The sequence below is a fragment of the Microtus oregoni genome, unplaced genomic scaffold (genome assembly GCF_018167655.1).
Source record: "Microtus oregoni isolate MIOR12 unplaced genomic scaffold, Mior012 000062F_ref0000492, whole genome shotgun sequence".
NCBI classification, from domain to species: domain Eukaryota; kingdom Metazoa; phylum Chordata; class Mammalia; order Rodentia; family Cricetidae; genus Microtus; species Microtus oregoni.
Window position 1 is genome coordinate 6,688,304 of NW_024543872.1, and position 18,525 is coordinate 6,706,828.

At 37.9% G+C, this 18,525-nt stretch overlaps 1 protein-coding gene across 9 annotated transcripts in view; it reads left to right on the forward strand.

The window, feature by feature from the left end:
* Window positions 1–18,525, forward strand: part of LOC121439593 (nuclear receptor coactivator 1) — a 260,024-nt gene that overhangs the window by 162,148 nt on the left and 79,351 nt on the right. For 7 of the 9 annotated variants that reach the window (XM_041640129.1, XM_041640137.1, XM_041640128.1 and 4 more), the window contains 5 exons: window positions 166–324; window positions 4,692–4,797; window positions 10,346–10,512; window positions 13,549–13,646; window positions 16,744–16,921. In XM_041640129.1, coding sequence (XP_041496063.1) covers window positions 4,709–4,797; window positions 10,346–10,512; window positions 13,549–13,646; window positions 16,744–16,921 — 532 coding nt within the window. In that variant the 5' untranslated portion in view covers window positions 166–324; window positions 4,692–4,708. Of the gene's footprint in view, window positions 1–165; window positions 325–4,691; window positions 4,798–10,345; window positions 10,513–13,534; window positions 13,647–16,743; window positions 16,922–18,525 lie in introns of those variants that run through there. The other 2 variants (XM_041640135.1, XM_041640136.1) reach the window with 2 other exon arrangements.

Sequence of the window (18,525 nt, forward strand, 5' to 3'; positions counted from 1 at the left end):
AGGTCTCTGCCTGTAAATTCAGATCTTCATCCATTGTGTTATGGAAATATTTTTCCATCAACTTGAAAATTTGCATTTCTCTCATATAGCTGACCTTTATTATTTCTTAAAGAATAAAATGGCAATCTAACCTCTCATTTGCTTTTTTCTTCTCACTTATTTTAGTTGTTCGTGTAATTGCCCTTAAATGAGGTGAGAACAAATGGACTAGCGCCATCTCTGGACAGCATTGTACTACTCCGTTCCCTCAGAAGCTGCCCTCTGGAGCACTTGATTTGACTATATCTGCTTTGAGGATTCATTATGAACAAGGAAGTCTCCCAGGTAGGGAAGATTTTAAGAACTTTGTCACTATAAAAGTATGGAGGGAAAACAAATTACTGTTTGAGCATTATTTTTTATGGAAGTTGTTCTTGGCCTGGGAAGCTTCTTGGTTATTGTAAAGTAAGTTCTAATATTCATTCCTAAGTGGAAGTGTTGACAAGCAGTGTGTTTAGAATAAACAGTGAGTTTATAAGATCAAAGTAAGACTATTAATTGGGCAAACAAGTCTAAAGATCTTCTATAACAGGCAGTACAGTTAACAGCAGCACATTGTTCCTAAGACTTGATGATAACTGTTCTTGCAGCAGCGAAAATAATGTCTCTGTGAGATTATGGGGATTAATTTGCTTCATAATAATACTAGTTCACTATATGTTTGTGTTTGGAAACATCACGACTTAAATGTACACAGTAAATATATAAATGCCATAACATTTAGTATAAAAACTAAGTAAAGGCTCTGAATGAGCTATGTTTTCAGTGAAGATATAAGGAGTCCAGCAAGTATGTGAGAAGATGCTCAGAATTATAAGCAATTAAGGTAGTATAAATCAAAGCCATAATGAGGTGCCATTTTATACCCACTTGGATGGGCTTTTACAGAGGAAAATGCATTTGACAAGAATATAGAATTGGAATCCTCGTATATTTTCACCTTAAATTTAGCATTTTCCCAGAAAGTTAGAGTTACTGTATGACATAGAACTTCCATTCCCAGGTTTATACTCAAGATAATTAAAGCAAATATACAGAAGCTATGCATAAGCATTCATAAAAATGTTGTTAAAAATACCCAGCAGAGGAAATGACTTAAATGTTCACCAACTGACACATTGATAAACAGAACAGAGTATCTCCAAACAGTGGGACATCATTCAGCCATGAAAGGGCAGTGAATATTCTAAAGTCCCCATCCTTTGTTGTCACATGAGAAATCTGTCAGTGGCTGTAAAGAATGTAAGGTGTGTGTCTGAGGACTCTAGTTTTGGAAACATTTCTATATACAAGTTAGCTGGTGTAGGAGTGCTCCATCATGATTGTTCTTCATGCAGAGGATCAGTTTGGGGATCTTTGGCTCTTGTGTTTCTTTCTGTGCTCCCTGTCTGCTGGGCACTCTAAGGCACGTTCCTAGAGCTGTTTGTTAGCTAACTGGTGCTGGCTTTTAAAGTTATCAGTTCTACGCTCAATCTGAGAGACAAATAACAAATTTTTTTTGTAGAAAAATTGAATTTAAGAGTATGTATGGTCCTGTGTCCTGTGCCATCACCAACTTAGTTTAGTCGGGCACAGTTGACCAGAAATAGATGTAGTTTCTGGTTATGGAAATGACTCTTTAGAAATTGCATGAGACTAGGTATAAATTAGCAACCCTTAAAAACTTTTCACTTGGACAGGTTGTCTTCTAAAAATAATATGCAAATTGGCTTTGTTAGCTGCCCCTAGTTATATTCCCTAACAACCAAATATAAAGTCAGTCCACATACAGTAGCGCTGAAGTTTGTTTCCATTGGATGCTTTGTATTGCGCTGTGTGTTATGTTTTATAAATACAAAACAGTTACTACAGGAATAATACCATCAACAAATTATTGGAGATTCTCCTCTGGCTCTTTGAATACCAGTTCTTAGTTTTATAGGGCACCTATTTGTCTGCTACCTTCTTCCTTGAGAATAATTCAGCAAATATTTAACTTGGGAATCTTGTCTTAGGCCTATTTTAATAAATACATCTAAATATATTTATTTGTTCTTGTGTTAAAATGAAGTGGCATCTTTATTTCTGTGATACTGGGTTTACTGATGCTTCTTTGAATCTCCATGATAAATAAATAAATAAATGAATAAATAAATAAATAAATAAATAAATAAATAAGATTATTGTTTTATTAGTTATGATAACATCTTCTTAGCTGATAATCTCCATCTAAGTACTAGCCAGGCTTAGCTCTGCTTAGCTTCCGATAGCAAATGAGCTGGGGCATGTTGAGGCTGGGGTGGCTATCCACATAACAGGGATTCCTGTTGCGAGATTCAGCTACAGAAGCATGTTAACAAGGGCATTGCTCTTCTCTCGGCTTGTGTGAGCCCTCACCTGGCTTTGCCTCCTGTTGTCCTCTGACTTCATGCTTGATCTTCCAACCCTGGTCCCAGCCACAGTTCATTACTGTTTCTCAAAAGAAAAGGAAAGGTTATGTTCTGCCTTCAGTTTGTTGTCATGCTTCCCCCACCTCCCAAGAGCTCACCTTTCCCACCTGCCACACTAGCTTCCCCTTCACACCCACAAGGTTGTACAATATTTTTAAAATTTATCACTTACATGCCTCAAAATGAAAAGAAACTATCAAAATAATGATTTTACAAATTGTATTCACAGCTGGGTGTCCAGGGCCTGAAAGAGAGGTTATTATATGCACAGAGCTCAATGAACATTAGATGCCCACTTAAACTGGGCTGCTTCCCACACTAAGGTCAATTTTAAAAATTTAAATTTTTTAAGTTACCTCTGCTAGTAACATAATCATGTAGCCCAGAATTTGATTTAGAGTTTTATTGAAGATGAAACTAAAATTAATATCTATAGTACATTTTTGAATAAGCAGATTGTGTATATTGCATTATTGTTTCTATATAGATTATATGTTGTCTTAGTTAGTTTTTATTTATTTGAAGGGACACCATGACCACAGCAACTCTTATAAAAAACAAGCAAACAAAACATTTAATTGCGATGACTCTCTTACGGTTTCAGAGGTTCAGTTCATTATCAACATGACAGGGAGCATGGCGGCATGCAAGCAGACATGGTGCTGGAGGAATAGCTAGAGTCCTTCATCTTACTGTAAACAGGAAGTTGACTGAGACACTGGGCAGTATCCTGAGCATAGGAAACCTCAAAACCTGCCCCCACAGTGACACACTTCCTCTTACATGAATCTGGAATCTTTGAGATATTTGGTTCCAAGCTAGGATCATCATTATATCTAAGACTGAAGAAGGAGACAGTTGAAATCTCTTAAGAAAAAATTGGCAGGACATGGGTAGCAATTACAAGTGACAGATAAGCAAGAAAAAATAATTAAAAGCAATTGCAAGATTGCAGTCCTAGCCTGGTGTGGTGGGATACACCTGTATTCCCAGCATTCTGGAGGGAGGAAGTAGGAGGGTTGGGACTTTGAGGCCAACCTGGGTTTTATCGCTAATCTCAGGCCAGCCTGGAGATTGCATCATAACAAAATCCTATCTAAAGAACTAAAGAATACTTTGAGTGTTGGAAAATTTCAAAACTATACTTCTACTATGGAGAAATTAGAAATATTTCCTTTTGTCTGCATGATTAAAATTTTAGGGATTGTTTATCTAGTGAGAAGAGGGCAATAGTCTGATCTTAAGAAGAAAGCAAGAAAGTGAGTTTTAGAAAGAACTAGGGGAGGATTAAGTTTGGGTGAGAGGTTGCCATAGTTTTCACTAGGTTTTAAGTGTTCCGAGCTTGACTGTTGATGCACAGTTCTGTGGTGTTTAATAACTTAGACGTAAGGAAGAGCTCCAAGTCTTCCCATCTCATGAGTTTGCTCGCCTTTTTTGAAGGTAAATGGAGTAAAACATAATGGTAGTGTTTGGCACTATTGGAATCCAAAAGGAAGTGATGACTCCAAGTGATGACTTCTACGTTCCCTTAGGATTCTGCAGAGCAGTGATTGATGAGACAGATCAGAAACTGGCACGTGTAAAAACCTGGCTGACATGCTGAGGAATGACTCTGTATTCTCTGGCATCCATACCAAGATCCTAACGTAGACTAAACACTTGATCTTGGTCGCTGGGTGGTGTAAACACAAGGTTAGGCATGCATGGAAAGTACAATTCAAAATCCACATTGAGCTTATCACTTAACTTTAATCATATGCATATTGTTCATTTTTCTATGAATATAAAATCTCCAGCTTCATGAGAAAAGTTGTTTTAAGCCTTTTTGCAAAGTAATGTCTAAATAATCATTCTAAATCTGAACAATAATAATAAATATTTTTCAGAGTCCTGTTTTTTACATTTACACATGGAAGTGATTTTTCTCTTGGTAAAACATATTTCGACTTAATTATCCTGGAAAATTTTTCAGCCTGATTGATTATAACATTTTCATAGGGATTGTTAATTTTATTCACTGATTTAGAAAAGTAAGTAGAACAATGAGTGGTTGGAGTCCCTGTAATGTTAGATGCTGGTGCTTGTGGTGGCTGTCATCACCTAGTCACTGTTTAGGTCTGTGCTGTGGTTCTTTTGTTTAGAAGTAACAGGGGGCTTCCCCTGCCCATATTTGGTTAGAGAGCTCATGAGAAGTTTATTTTTTATTTTACCCTTATTGTTTAGGTGTGAAGTTTGTCAACATGAGTGGCCTTGGGGACAGTTCATCCGACCCTGCGAACCCAGACTCACATAAGAGAAAAGGATCGCCATGTGACACACTGGCATCAAGGTAGGAGTGCACTTCTGTTTCTGGCAGAGCTTTTGTGCCCTTCCCACAACACTTTGGAGCTTTGCTCCATCTACTCCACTTTGAGTGGTCACCTGCCTTCTGCTTACTTGAAGCATTCTGTGCCTCCCCACTTCCAGTCTTTGCATGGGCTTCTCCTTCCATTCAACTTGCATCCTCTTTATTTTCACAACTAACCTATAGGTATATTGTACATACTGTGTTGATCATTACTTCCTTAAAGGGAGGCTGCTCTTCCTCCTACAACTACTAGATCAATCCCTCCACACTTTATTGCTTGATTGGTTGGTTTTGTCGTTACACACACACACACACACACACACACACACACACACCCCTCTACCACCAAGACAGGGTTTCTCTGTGTAGTCCTGGTTGTCCTGGAACTTGCTCTGTAGACCAGGCTGGCCTTTAACACAGAGGTCCACCTGCCTCTGCTTCTCAAATGCTGGGATTAAAGGTGTGGACCATCACTATGCGGCTCCCCTTTTTATATATCTGTTTTGTACATATTTATGGCTTTGATTATAACTACAGGCTGTTGCTAGAGTGTATACTCATTGCATGAATTCTTAGTATCTTAACTAGGCTTATCATGTAGCATATATGGTAAGAGATGTTATCTGCTCATTTGCCATTGTATCCCTAGTCACGGTGCAATATGTACCTTTTAACTAGTAAGGACAATAAATCCTGTCAAATGAATAAATAAGTCTATTGAACACCTTTAATGTTATCTTAGAAGCTAAGAAGTACATTGTTACAATATTTATTTTTAAAATTACTATTTGTGGCATTAACTACTTGCTGTGTTTTTTTTTAAATATGACTACATTGAGAAATTAATGCTAAGGGAATCCTAACAAGTGCCAGGTGAAGAAGAAACCTCCACTCAGGGTAAAAGAATTTTCTCAGCTGACAAGAGAAATGTATAGATTTTATTCCATTCGGCTTCTAGGAGCTAGATTAAGTTGTTTTCAGTTTCTACACTACTGATATTTTGAACCAGAAAATCTTCTGCTGTGGAGGCTTTCATGTGTGTTGTAGGTGTTTAGCACTGTTGCTGCTTGTATACCTAAATGCCAGTCGTGTCTTAGTTGTAATAAAGATTGTCTGTAAACATTCCCAGATGTTCCCCCAGGGACAAGGAACGCAGAATCACCCCAACTGATGACACTGATCTCCAGAGCAAGGCCACAGCAGCTCTTCGGCTGTTGACTGCCTGCTTTTCCTGGGGTGGGGGAGAGAACGGGAGGAATGGAAAGAGAGGGGGGAGGAGAAACTGCTGTTAAGATGTAAAATAAATGAATAAATTTAATTAATAATAAAAAGTGCTAGGGCTAGAGGCTGGAAAAAGAAAAGTGACCGACCATTCCTCACAGAACAGTTGTCTTAATTACTCAAGCACACATGTCCAGATGCGAGGATAAAAGTTTATGCCAAGATATGAACCAGATGTGTTTTGTCAAAGTTAGTGCATTGTTTGTTTCTGCATATAAATTCAGTTTTTCTTAAAGGAAAACTTAAGAATAAATAAAATTATTGTCTTTTATGTTTGCTTTCTCATTTGAGGAAATTTTGAATATGTAAGAACAGAGATTTAAAAAGCTCCGTATAACAACCATATAAAATTGATACTATGTTCCTATATTAATATTTTGTTATATTTGTATTTTTTTCGTAATTTCTTTGTTGTTGTTGTTTTGTTCAGGGTTTCATTCTGTAGTCCATACTAGCCTTGAACTTGGATCAGTCCTCCTACATCAACTTCGGGGAGCTGGGATTCTAGGCATGCACCACATGCCCATATTGTGTTTTCCAATTGATAGTTATTAATGTTTATGAATTTTAATGGGTGTGGGCATTAGTAACATTTATGCCTATTGTGCTGAACAATCCCCATTTTTGTAATCGTTTATTTGTAAATTACCTTTGTGTATGTGTGTCTGTACATGATAACATCATTACAAATACCAAAATTTTTATTTATTCTTTTTCTCCTCTTTAAATGTTTTGAGATAATTATCTTGATGTTTGCTTGAAAGATATTTGAAAGCACTTACTCCTTCAGGCTTATATGTATGGGCTTCAGTTTTAATAAAGCATTATCTTTGATATGGAAAATCAGAAATTTATTAGTTTGAAATTGCTTATGTATTAATGCCACCTTGCAATGCTTCCTTTGGTCTTATTATTATATGCTGTCTTCCCAAACAGACTGTGAGCTCATTAATCATAAAGAGCATCTGTTAGGCCTCACATGGTATTTCCAGCCATGCAGTCGAGCCAAACATGACTATCTAAAGAGCCCTAGACAGAGCGACTTCTCTGTTACAGGTTCCCGTGCTCAGGTAGCTTGTATCTCTCCAACCCCTCATTTGTTCTAAGAAAATGATAAAAATGCTGGTTTTAAATGGTGGCTATCTATGCTTTATCTTTCCTTAGCATTTCCAGCTTAACTCAACAAGTGTGTATTAAATGCTAACTGTTTATCAAGCGCCATCTGTGTGCTGTTGTAAGGATATAAATGAAGTGAGAGACAGGTCCTCTATCTTCAAGGAACTTGCAGATCTGACCATGCCACTAATTCTTCTTAAATCCTTTTGGGTTTCCTGTCTTCTAAAAAAATAAGTCATTCTAATTAAAGTCATTCTAGATGGCATTTATTGAGCTAATGGTACATGCCAAGAACTTAGCAATTCATTTTCATGACTTATGTTTTTAATCCTCACAAACCCTAGGAGGTCATTTATGTCATTATCCAAGTAGTCAGACAAGGAGATTGAAGCAGAAAGGTTAAATTGCTGTCCCTTGTCTGAGGTTGGATAGCTAGTCAGTGACCAGACAGGTGACATTGCTGATCTGGCCTACACTTCCTCCTATCCATATACCTCTGTGGTTTGGCCATACTCTTCTATTGTGTATAGGTTTTGAATTTCATATTTCCACCCTCCTTTATACAGTTGATAAAGCCAAGTTAGCTTTCTAGAAAATAAGATTTCCCTACCTCTAACTTGTGCTGTTATTTCTCTGGGTGAAATACCATTTCTGTGTATTTCTATAGTTTTGTGGTTTTGTCACCAAGTATAACAAAGGCCTGTTTCCTTTTTACTTCCTTTCAAGTGGGAGCTATGTATAATTTACTCCAGCGTGCTTTGAAATATCACATAATTATCTGTCATATGATAAATTTAGGAATGTTTATTGAGTTTGCTAGTACATTAACTAAGGAAAGATACAGCAGTCAGTCCTTCCATATCCATAGTATCAAAAGTATTCTGGAAAAAAAATGACACCTGAACCAAACATGTGTTGATGTTTTTGCATGGTGTTATTGCCTAAATAAGGATGACAACTAATTATGCAGCATTTGCATTGCATTAGGTATTATAAATAATACAGAGATGATTTTAAGCATGACGAAACATTTCCATAGGGTATGCAACTAATATGCCATTTTATAAAGGGTTTGCAAGTGCCCAGATTCGGTATCCACAGGGATCCTGAAACTGGCACCATATGAGATTGTGAGGCCAACTGTAATCATGAAAATTTAGCTCAGGATAGCATTTACTAGTGTGTCTGCCACATGCAAGGTAATAAAGGGATTTAGCAAATGAAGAAGTTGCTGCAAAGTAGTAAGTAAAGCCTTTTCCCTTTAAGATAGAGTTTCTGTGTCCTCTATTCCTTTAGTTTTGACTCTGAGCATGTCTGCTGTCTTTTTTTTTTCTATGTAGTTACTGACTTCTTCATTTAAAAGTGATTTTTATTTCCCTGCTCTGAAATTTGTCATTTTATTGACATCTGATATTCCTCACTATATATATATATATATATATATATATATATATATATATATAACTTCTTATTCCATCTTTCTGTATTGGGACACTTTTCTTTTACTATGTAATGGCTTCAGGCATTTCAGTATTACTCAAAACTTAATGGCAAAAACATGTTTGGTAACTGGCCATGGAAGTACATACCTATAATCCCAGCAACCTCAAGGTAGATGGAGGTTGATCACCAGTTAAAGAATAGCCTGGACTGTATAGTAAGACTTTGTCTCAAAACAAACCAACAAATGAAAAGTATCAGGAGAGAGGGGTCTTCACCAAGGGAATCTAAATTGCTCACTCCCTATTGAAATTTAAACCTGTTAAGTTTAAACAGTTCCTGCTCAATACTGAATCTACTAAATGTGTCTGTTATCTGTGAGGTTCCCTAAGGTAAAATCACATGTCCTCAAATACTATCGTGTTACAGATAAATCCTCGTGAATATGAAAATATGTTCCTCATTTTATTCGTGCTTTGCTTCAGTGCCTCAGAGTGAAGTTTGCCGAGATGCCTTGCTGTGTTCTGTTTAAGTTATTAAGATAGATTTTTTACTAAGCAAGATGGAAGTAATTCCTCAGTAATGAAAGATTTAACAGATAAAGACAGAATGTGTGTTTGCTAGAGTTTTACATTTGATTATGTTTGGGGATATGTACCATTTGTAGTACTTTGTTTTATAGCAAATGTAGTAAGTTAGCTGACTGTGTTCTTCTAGCGCACTGTGTTGAATAAGTGCTTAAATCTTCCCAATCCTTAAGAAAAGTAAAGGGTATTTAACTGTTGTTTATTGTAAGGTTTTTAGCAACTGACTTCTCTCTCTTCTCACCTCTTTTTTCCTAGCACTTTTATGTGCAGCCAAATGATTTTAACTGCTGTTTGTAAAACAAAGCTTGTCATGACCGGGCTTTCCTCTTTTATTTGGAAAATGGAAAGTTTTAGAGTAATATTTTACCATCTTTGAATGCATTATAGAAAGCAAGTTTCTGTGTCTTGGCGAAATAAATTGGGGTAAAGAATGAAAAGAAAAATGGACAGTAATTCTTCCATATATTCAGCAGACTAAAGTGTTGTCTGTCTGACATTACCCTCTGTTCTTTCTATTTGCTGTAAGGTGGTCATGTCTGGTTTTGTTCAGAGCTGACAAGAACTATGTGTAGCTTTTGTTTTCTGTTATATCTAAAAGAAGCTATACAACATTGTTCTCTAGTATTTACTTTTTAGATTGTACTTTGGATCAGTTCTTTTTTCATAAAGAGCAACTAATGTTCCTATTGAGAGTAAGAATGAAGACCTTATCAGGTTCCTCATTACAATTCATTCATCTGAATAACTTGAAAATTCACATTCTATTTCAAACATACAAGTATAAGGAGTAGACTTGCTGTCTGTCTGGTTCCTTTAATATCTGGTAGCCATTTGTTATTTGAAAGGTTTATACATCACTGACAAAACCTATCTGTCATAAATCATTCTCTTTATTATATTTTAGCCAGAGTTATTTTGTATACTTGAGCATTTTGCAGTGTCTGAGTTTTAGATGTGATTTAAATTTGATTTTTAAATCTGGTTTTATATTTTAAGTAAAAACAAGATTTCCTTCAAATGTGTGAACATTAATATCTTTGGTCAGAGAAGGAAATAACATGTTATAAATGCGTGCTAACCAGATTGTTTTTTTGTGTGTGCAACAGTACTGAGAAGAGGCGCAGGGAGCAAGAAAATAAGTATTTAGAAGAACTAGCTGAATTACTGTCTGCCAACATCAGTGACATTGACAGCTTGAGTGTAAAACCAGATAAATGCAAGATTTTGAAGAAAACAGTAGATCAGATACAGCTAATGAAGAGAATGGAGCAAGGTAAAAATAAAAGGCCGTGTTCTTAGTTGTTATGGTATTGTGACGTATCATCCGACTCTTCCGTTATTAAGAGCCCTCATTGCTTCATAATTTTATTAGAGAAATGTTTTTGTTTAGATAATTTTTATTTTATTGAGCCAAGCAGCCTCTCTTGGTATTATAAAATGGCTCACTAAATTAACTTGAGTACTAGTGAAGTAATTAGCCCGGAAGGTTCTGGAGTCCAGTATTATAGGGCATTGAAGCTGGAGACACAAGTTATGGGGTGGGACCTGAGGCCCTGGCGTAGAGCTAATGTACAGTAATTCCTTGATGAAAATCTCTCTGACTTGTCTAACGAAGCTTGCCTCTCTGCCTGAGCTTGCAATGGGAGAAATAGTCCTCTGAGGTGGAAAAACCCATTATATTTTTTGAGGTTCATATTTATAGCACCCATACTTACTGGGAACCCTACACCACTAATCCCCTGGGTTGCCTACCAGAAACAAAGGTAAAGCCCTTTGGGAGAATTCTTCTACTCAAGGAGTGCTCTAGGCTTTTCAGTGAGTGTGCTGAGGAAATCATCTGTGATGAGTAGGAGCACAAATCCAAGCCTTCACATTAACAGCAATGTGAGGAGTCTACAGACAACTGCTATTTAAAACAGCACAAGTCACATGACTTAAAGATTAGAAACTGCAGAGCTGTCCAGAGACAGCTGATTTAGCAAAGAGGAGAAAGTGGGCTCGAATCCTGCAGACACCAGCCCTCTCTTACATCTGAGGCCAGAGACAATGGGATTCTTCTGAGGAAACTGATGCAGTCCCAGGGAAGAGATATTCAGGGGTGACCCATGTGAAAACTCAGCTCCTCGCTATTTCTAGTTCCTCGTGGATGTCACGGGCATCTTAGAATAGCCAGCTGTTACAGAAGAAAAGCAGAAAGAAAGGAGATACTGGGGAAGCAGAGATGTGAGGGGGCAGAAACAAAACTAAGATGCCAGTCACTTGGGCAGAGGAGACATTGCACCGTTGAACAGCAGGAACTTTTGGAAGTTAAAACTAGATGCTCAGAAAAATCTTCAGCACATTACTGTGTTTCTCTCCTTTGCCACTGCAGGCAGCGCCCATCAAGTGCCAGGCTCACTCCTCCTTCCCTCGACACCCACTGTGTGTACCACTCTCACCCCTTCCAATGCTTTTCTCAAACACCTTCTCATTGACAGTGTTCCCAACAGCTTTATATAAAAAATTTAAGTACACCTTTCTTGGTTTCTTTTTCCCACAATACGTTTTACATATGCCGTATAAGTTAATTTTAAGTAATCCCTTAGAAAATAAAATAGACAAGTAAAACAAAATAAGAGAAAAAGACAAAAAAAATTCTAGGGTTAGTTTAAGACTAGATAGAAGACATTAAATGCCAAGAGGGATAAAATATTAAAAATAACAAATTAAAAACCCTTTCTTGAAAATAGAAGGATTTGGTTTGGGATGGAAAACACTCCTATAACTGGACATGGTGGATGGAGCACAGCTGTAACCCTAGCACTTGGGATGTTGAGGCAGGAGGAGAACCCCAAGTCTAAGTCGGCCTGTGCTGTATAGGAGGACCCTGTCTCAACAAGAGAGGTGGGGGAGCTAGGGGAAGAAGAATGGAGGTTGTGGCGGGACACACACACTCATACAGGCCCAGCACAGTTAGTACAGAGTGCTCACACCTGTGCACAATTAGGTGCCATGTTAAAACGCCAAGGAGAAAAACCAGAGAGAGGTCTCAAGTACAATGGATTGCTTTCAGAATGAGTTCCGAGTAACATTGAAAACAAGACTTCTAGACCTGTAACTCTGTGTTCATGAAGAATTATGGATGGAAAACAGGGATCTTCTTTTATCCCTTTTTCAGACACTGCCATCAGAGCCTCAGTAGTAATCTAAGAAACAGAGATGTAGGCTCTTAACCCAGGGAAACTGGAATCTGAACACAGAAGGACAGGGAAAGGAGACACAGACAATACTGTTGTGTAGACACCTAGCAAAACGTGAGAAGCAGTTGCAATTGGAGCACGTGGAGAGGGTTCTAGAAGAAATGCTGCTGGGGTCTGATATCTGGCCAAGTAGAGAAGGATATTCATTATTGGGTTTGGGTTTGGTTGTGTGGCTATTGTTAGATTTTGAGGAGGGGGTGTTTTGTTCTGTTTTGGGACAGGGTCTCACTATGTAGCTCTGCCTGGCCTGGAACTCTATGTAGAACAAGCTGACTTCAAACTCACAGAGATCTATCTACCTGCCACTCTCTCCCCAGTGCTAGGACCAAAAGTGTGTGCCATCATACCTGGCCAGAGAAATTTCTAAGCTCAGGGGTAGTGTTTAGGAATGACTTAAATGGCATAGAAAATTTGAAAACTTTAAACTATACACAAAATATAATATATAAAAATATACAGTAAAATAGATACTATGCAAAATATAAAATACACCTGGATTTACCAATAAAATATATTTATAACCATCATTATGGAGATATTAAATGTTGATTAATATAAAAATGTAAAGACATATCCCGAGAGGTTTGTAGGAGGCATAAATGTAATGACTTGAACAAAATGCAGTGTCTTGAACAGAATAATACAGGTAGTCACGGATTCAGACTCCCCCTGTGGATTTTGCTGCCATTCCTAGGCTATTTTCATCACATGTAATAAATATGGCCAACTTGTCTGCATCCCACTGGCCAGATTAGGGTAGAGGAAGACAGACAGGAATGCCTCTTTCCTCTACAGACAGGACCCAGAACTGCCTCTCACTTGTGTTCCCATTCCCTAGGCCATTACCTGACACATAATTATTCCCATCTTCAGTTTTCCCTAAAATTTTAAGTGCTTTTCTTTCACATATAGTAGTATACATGAACTTAATGAGTCTTTAAATTATTATAATTTGCTTAAAAATAAAAAAAAATCTTCCTTATATCAATGGTCTAAATCTGTCTTCTTAACTGCTCTGATTATAATGAGCTCTCTTTGGATGTATAGTTTTTAAAGTTTTATTGTTGCAGAGAAATCAACAACTGACGATGATGTGCAGAAGTCCGACATCTCATCCAGCAGTCAAGGGGTGATAGAAAAGGAGTCGCTAGGCCCTCTTCTTTTGGAGGTAAGTGTCCTCCTTGACCCCCTAATGCAAATCTCTGTCCTTACCAATTTTTAAGTTTTCTTTATCTTCATTTCATGTCATATATCCAATTAATAAAATATGAAACAAAGTGTTTCTTTAAACTTTTAAAATAGGATTTTATTATAAAGACTGCTTGCTTTATGGTGTTTTTTTTTTCAAAATAAAAGTGAGTAACGGACATAAAAATTTTTCATATAGGCATTCTAAGGAATCTGATGCAAACCAAAGCCTACACAACGGCTTTGCCTTCTGTTTCTGGAGTGATTAGAATTATCTGGAAAAAGAAAACTGAATTATTAAGATAGCAAGTACAGTGTATGTATATTGTAGAATCCTACCTTTATGTGAAAAACAACCCTATTCATTGGATTCGATACTGTCCAAAATATTTTCTGAATAAAAAAGTTTAAATTGATTTTATACACACACTGTAAATGAGAATTAAATCACTACCAAACTTTATAAAGTGAAGAACTTGAATTACTGTGCAAGTGAAATACTGTAGTGTTTCACCTCTGTCAGCTCTCTCTAGCTTCTGCTGCTGGATGTTGAATATAGACGCTTTGTTTCCAAGCTCATCACCTTAAATAAACATTTTCCCTCATATGTGAATGTTTAAAAGCTTTTGTCTCTTGAAAACAAATTGTCTATGTATTTATCAAAATATATGCAAACTAAATGTTTTCCTTGTCCTTTCTCGAGCCCTCCTTTCTGGAAGCGGTGGGTCTCCCTGACAGACTTGCACACATTTGCACTCGTGGTTTAATTACAACAGAGTGCACGTTTTATATCAAACATAGAGTGTTGCCATCTTAAAGACCTTATTCAAAGAATCTTTACACCCACTGCAGGATTCTTATTTTGTCTTTAACCTTTGTAAATTCTTCCATTGTTTTTCCTGTATGGGTACTGTAAAAAATATTGGGAATTATGTATTTTATTCTGAAACCCTTGTCAAGTGACCTTAAGTGACTATCTCGTTTAAAGCCAGGGGTCTGCAAGAAGTCTTGCCCAATATGGGCCCTGCTGTGAGACCAAGGTGGCTCTCCTTAGAAAGTGACATCCTGGGCAGATGGGAAGGCTCTCAGGTTGATGGTGGTGAACTTAATGGACAAGCGTCTGTTTGTTATCAGCCCTGTATAACGCCATAAGGTCAGCTGTCAGGAGACTCCTCCCCAGGAACACATGTGAGGGAAACTTGTAGAAAAATAATGATAGCAAATTGTCTTCATCAGGCACAGTTTAGAAAATACAGATGTTTGTATATTCATATTCATAACGCCAGTCCCAAAAGCATTCCCTGAATTACTGTCATTTTTTAAGGTTGGGATTGTGGCACATCTCCATCAGCTGAAGGATATTTAGGCTGTTTCCATTTCTTTTTTACTATTGTGACTACAGCAGCAATGAGCAGGCTGAGCAAATATCTGTAGAATAAGATGTTGAGTCCTTTGGGCATATGCCACGGAGTATAGCTGGGTCATATGTTAGATCTATTTTTAGTTTTTTGAGAATTTTCCACACTGATTTCCATAGTGGCTACCCCACTTTACTTCCCTTCCCCAACCAGCATTTGTTGACCATTGTTTTTTTACTCTTAGTCATTCTGATTGGGGTAAGGTGAAACCTCAAAGTTGTTTCATTTGCATTTCCATCATTTTATTTCTTCTTTTGAGAACTCATTTGAATCTATAGCCTATTTTTTAATTGGGTTGTTTGGTTTGTATATTCTGTAACAAATTAATTGCATCGTTTTCAAATAGCTAAGAAGATTCCAAATAAACAAGATGAAACTGTCAACTTCTGTAATCTAGATCTTCCCTAGAAATTTGGAACTGTCTGGACTTCGTGAAGGACCATCATGTTATATGTTTATTAGAGTTTATTTCTTCCATATGTTTTCAATTGCAATCTAAAGGTTCTAACAATTTCTCTGCCTCTGGAAATATTCTGTGTCCCTAGGGGTACATATATCTCCTCTTGGAGCAGCTCTCTGTACATAGGAGGCCCTGGGAACCTGGCTCCTGTCCATTCCACTAACTTCTTTGCCACCCGTAGGCCTCGCTGTACTTCTTACTCCTCTGCTCCACAGGACTTTTGCCTTGCCATGTGCCATGTGCTCCTCTCTTCCTCCAGTGACTTCCCCTGAGCGCTCTTCCCCTTCTTCGCTATGCTAGCTCTCCCAGAGTTGGGGAGGCTTTGAAAGGTGCTTCTCGTCACCCCCACCACTCCCCAGTGAGGCATCCTGTGTGTGCTCAGTGTTCCATGTATATGTGACACCACATCGATCTCTAGTACTTTATTATGTGTGTCATTCTTCCACAGGTTCCTCACAAGCAAAGGCCCAGTATTCACCAACATAGTGCAGAGATTTTTTTCAAGACTGAATAAGTCACTTACTTCACATTTGCTACTATAAAAAATAATTTCTAGAATTGTAGGGACTGTTCAGTAGTAAAGAGCATATAACTGCTTTTGCGAGAGACCCAGGTTTGACTCCTAGCACCCATGTCAGACAAGTAGTTCACAACAACCCATAACTTCAGCTATCCAGGGTATCTAACATCTCTGGCCTCCAACGGTATCTGCATTCATGTGCACAAACTCATACATACACACACATATACATTATAAAAATAAATATTTAGATGAAATTGTTTCTGAAAAAGAAGGTTGATATTTTTCATTCATACCTGCTGGAATCTTTAGTATAAAACCCATTTGAAAAATCATGACCTCCCTCCACAAAGAAGCAGTCTTCCTTTTTAACGTGATATATATTTATTTCTAATATTTTTTGTGAGGGGGGGTTCAAGACAGGGTTTCTCTGTAACTTTGGAGCCTATCCTGGAACTAGCTCTTGTAGACCCAGCTGGCCTCGAACTCACAGAGATCCGCCTGTCGCTGCCTCCCGAGTGCTGGGATTAAAGGCGTGCGCCACCACTTTCCAGCTCTAATATCTTTTTAATAGAAAAATGTGTTTCCTTTTATCTTTTAACCTCCCAATGTTTTTAATCAGTGTCTTCATGTCTTAATCCTTTTCTTTTTCTTCCTTACCCCTCTCCTGGCTTTGCAGGCTTTAGATGGATTTTTCTTTGTTGTGAACTGTGAAGGAAGAATTGTATTTGTGTCAGAAAATGTGACCAGCTACTTGGGATACAATCAGGAGGAATTAATGAATACCAGCGTCTACAGCATACTGCACGTGGGAGATCATGCAGAATTTGTCAAGAATCTGCTACCAAAATCACTAGGTAGAAAGAAAGTAACCTTTTACTTCTAATACTTAGTATTATAACATATACTTAAAGTATTTGTAATGTGGCTACAGCTTCAGGTATATCAATAGCTCATAAGAATCCGTATCATCAGTGTACTGCCATGTGATGTGACAGTATGTATGGAAGCCAGCATGGTTAAGTTACCTTACTGCAAGAAGATTCTACTTAAAGTTCATTTTGTTTTCAGTTTTGATTATATGGGAAGGAGAGCCCTTCTCACTGCCCTGCTCTCAGAATAAAGGACAGAAGGAAGAGAAGGGTCAGGAGGGGTATGCTGCTGTATTTTATACTTCCAAAATGTAAGCATTTGGAATGTAAGTTTTTCTCAACTCCTTAGTCCAACTATGACTGGATGAATGGCCTTATCTCCAGCTGCTGTTTCACCCACTAAACTGCTGATCCTCTAGGGACGTGAATGGACTCACGGCTGCCCTTTGCTCCTTGAATTTTGAGACTCCTGCTAGAAAGATTCTCAGGACTCAAGTTCCAATTACTCCTATCGATTGAATTCCTAGTCTCTAAAGTAGATATGTTTTGTTGGTGTACATTTATTTAGTAGAAAATGGAAAACTTTACATATTTGATTTCCGATTCAATTTATTTCAGATTTTTTGTTCCTGTTTCTCCCACTATTTCTTTATTCAACTACCTCTGAAATAAGACTAACATCACACAGATAAATTAATCAAACATGAATTTTTCTTAGAGACACGGTGTGATAGCAGTTAGGAGGGTCCTCACTACCATTTAGTACCATCTACTGATGCAGGAGCTCAGGGAAGAGAAACTAAGATCCCTTTGTGTCACTACAGGTGACACCTGAGTTTCTTCCTCTGCTTCTGCCCTATAGTTTCTTTTGTTCAGTCATTCTGCAGATCTTGGATGCAGATTTAATTAAGCTAATTCATTTTATTGTTGCCTTAAAAAAAATTCATATTCCCACCGGGTAGTAGTGGCACATGCTTTTAATCCCAGGAGAGGCAGAGGCAGGCGGAATTCTAGGAAGGCTCCAAAGCTACAGAGAAACCCTGTCTCCAAAAAAGAAAAGAAAGAGAAAATTCATATTCCCATCTGTATTAGCAAAATATTTGTTGAGTTTAGCAGATTGCCTGGTTGGGAAGAGAGCTGAGGTCATAGAAAACACTGAGCTTTCTTCTGCCCCCTGAAGAAGGGGCTCATTGTTCAAAAGCCACAACATTACTCATCCCAATGTGGTTACTGTAGATGTGTTACTATTCAGTTTGCCCCCATCACTGCCGGGAGGTTAATAAGACTGGAGTGTCATCTAATGTCTGATATGATGGTAATTCTGCTCCGACCACCTGTAGGTCCTTGACTAGCCTTTTCCAACTAGCTTCCAACACAACTGGGAGAGATGTGGCATATCTCTGCAGCGGCACCATTTCCCCATTCCCCCAAAGAAGGAAAGAACAGAAACCTAGGAATGATACAGCCTAACTGTACTGCCAGTACGAGAGAGTCCACCCACAAACAGGGCATGCTCAGGAGTTTATCTTCTAGTTCTGCAGTGGCACTTGGTCACCTGTCAGACACCACTGAGAAGAATAAAGCCCAAT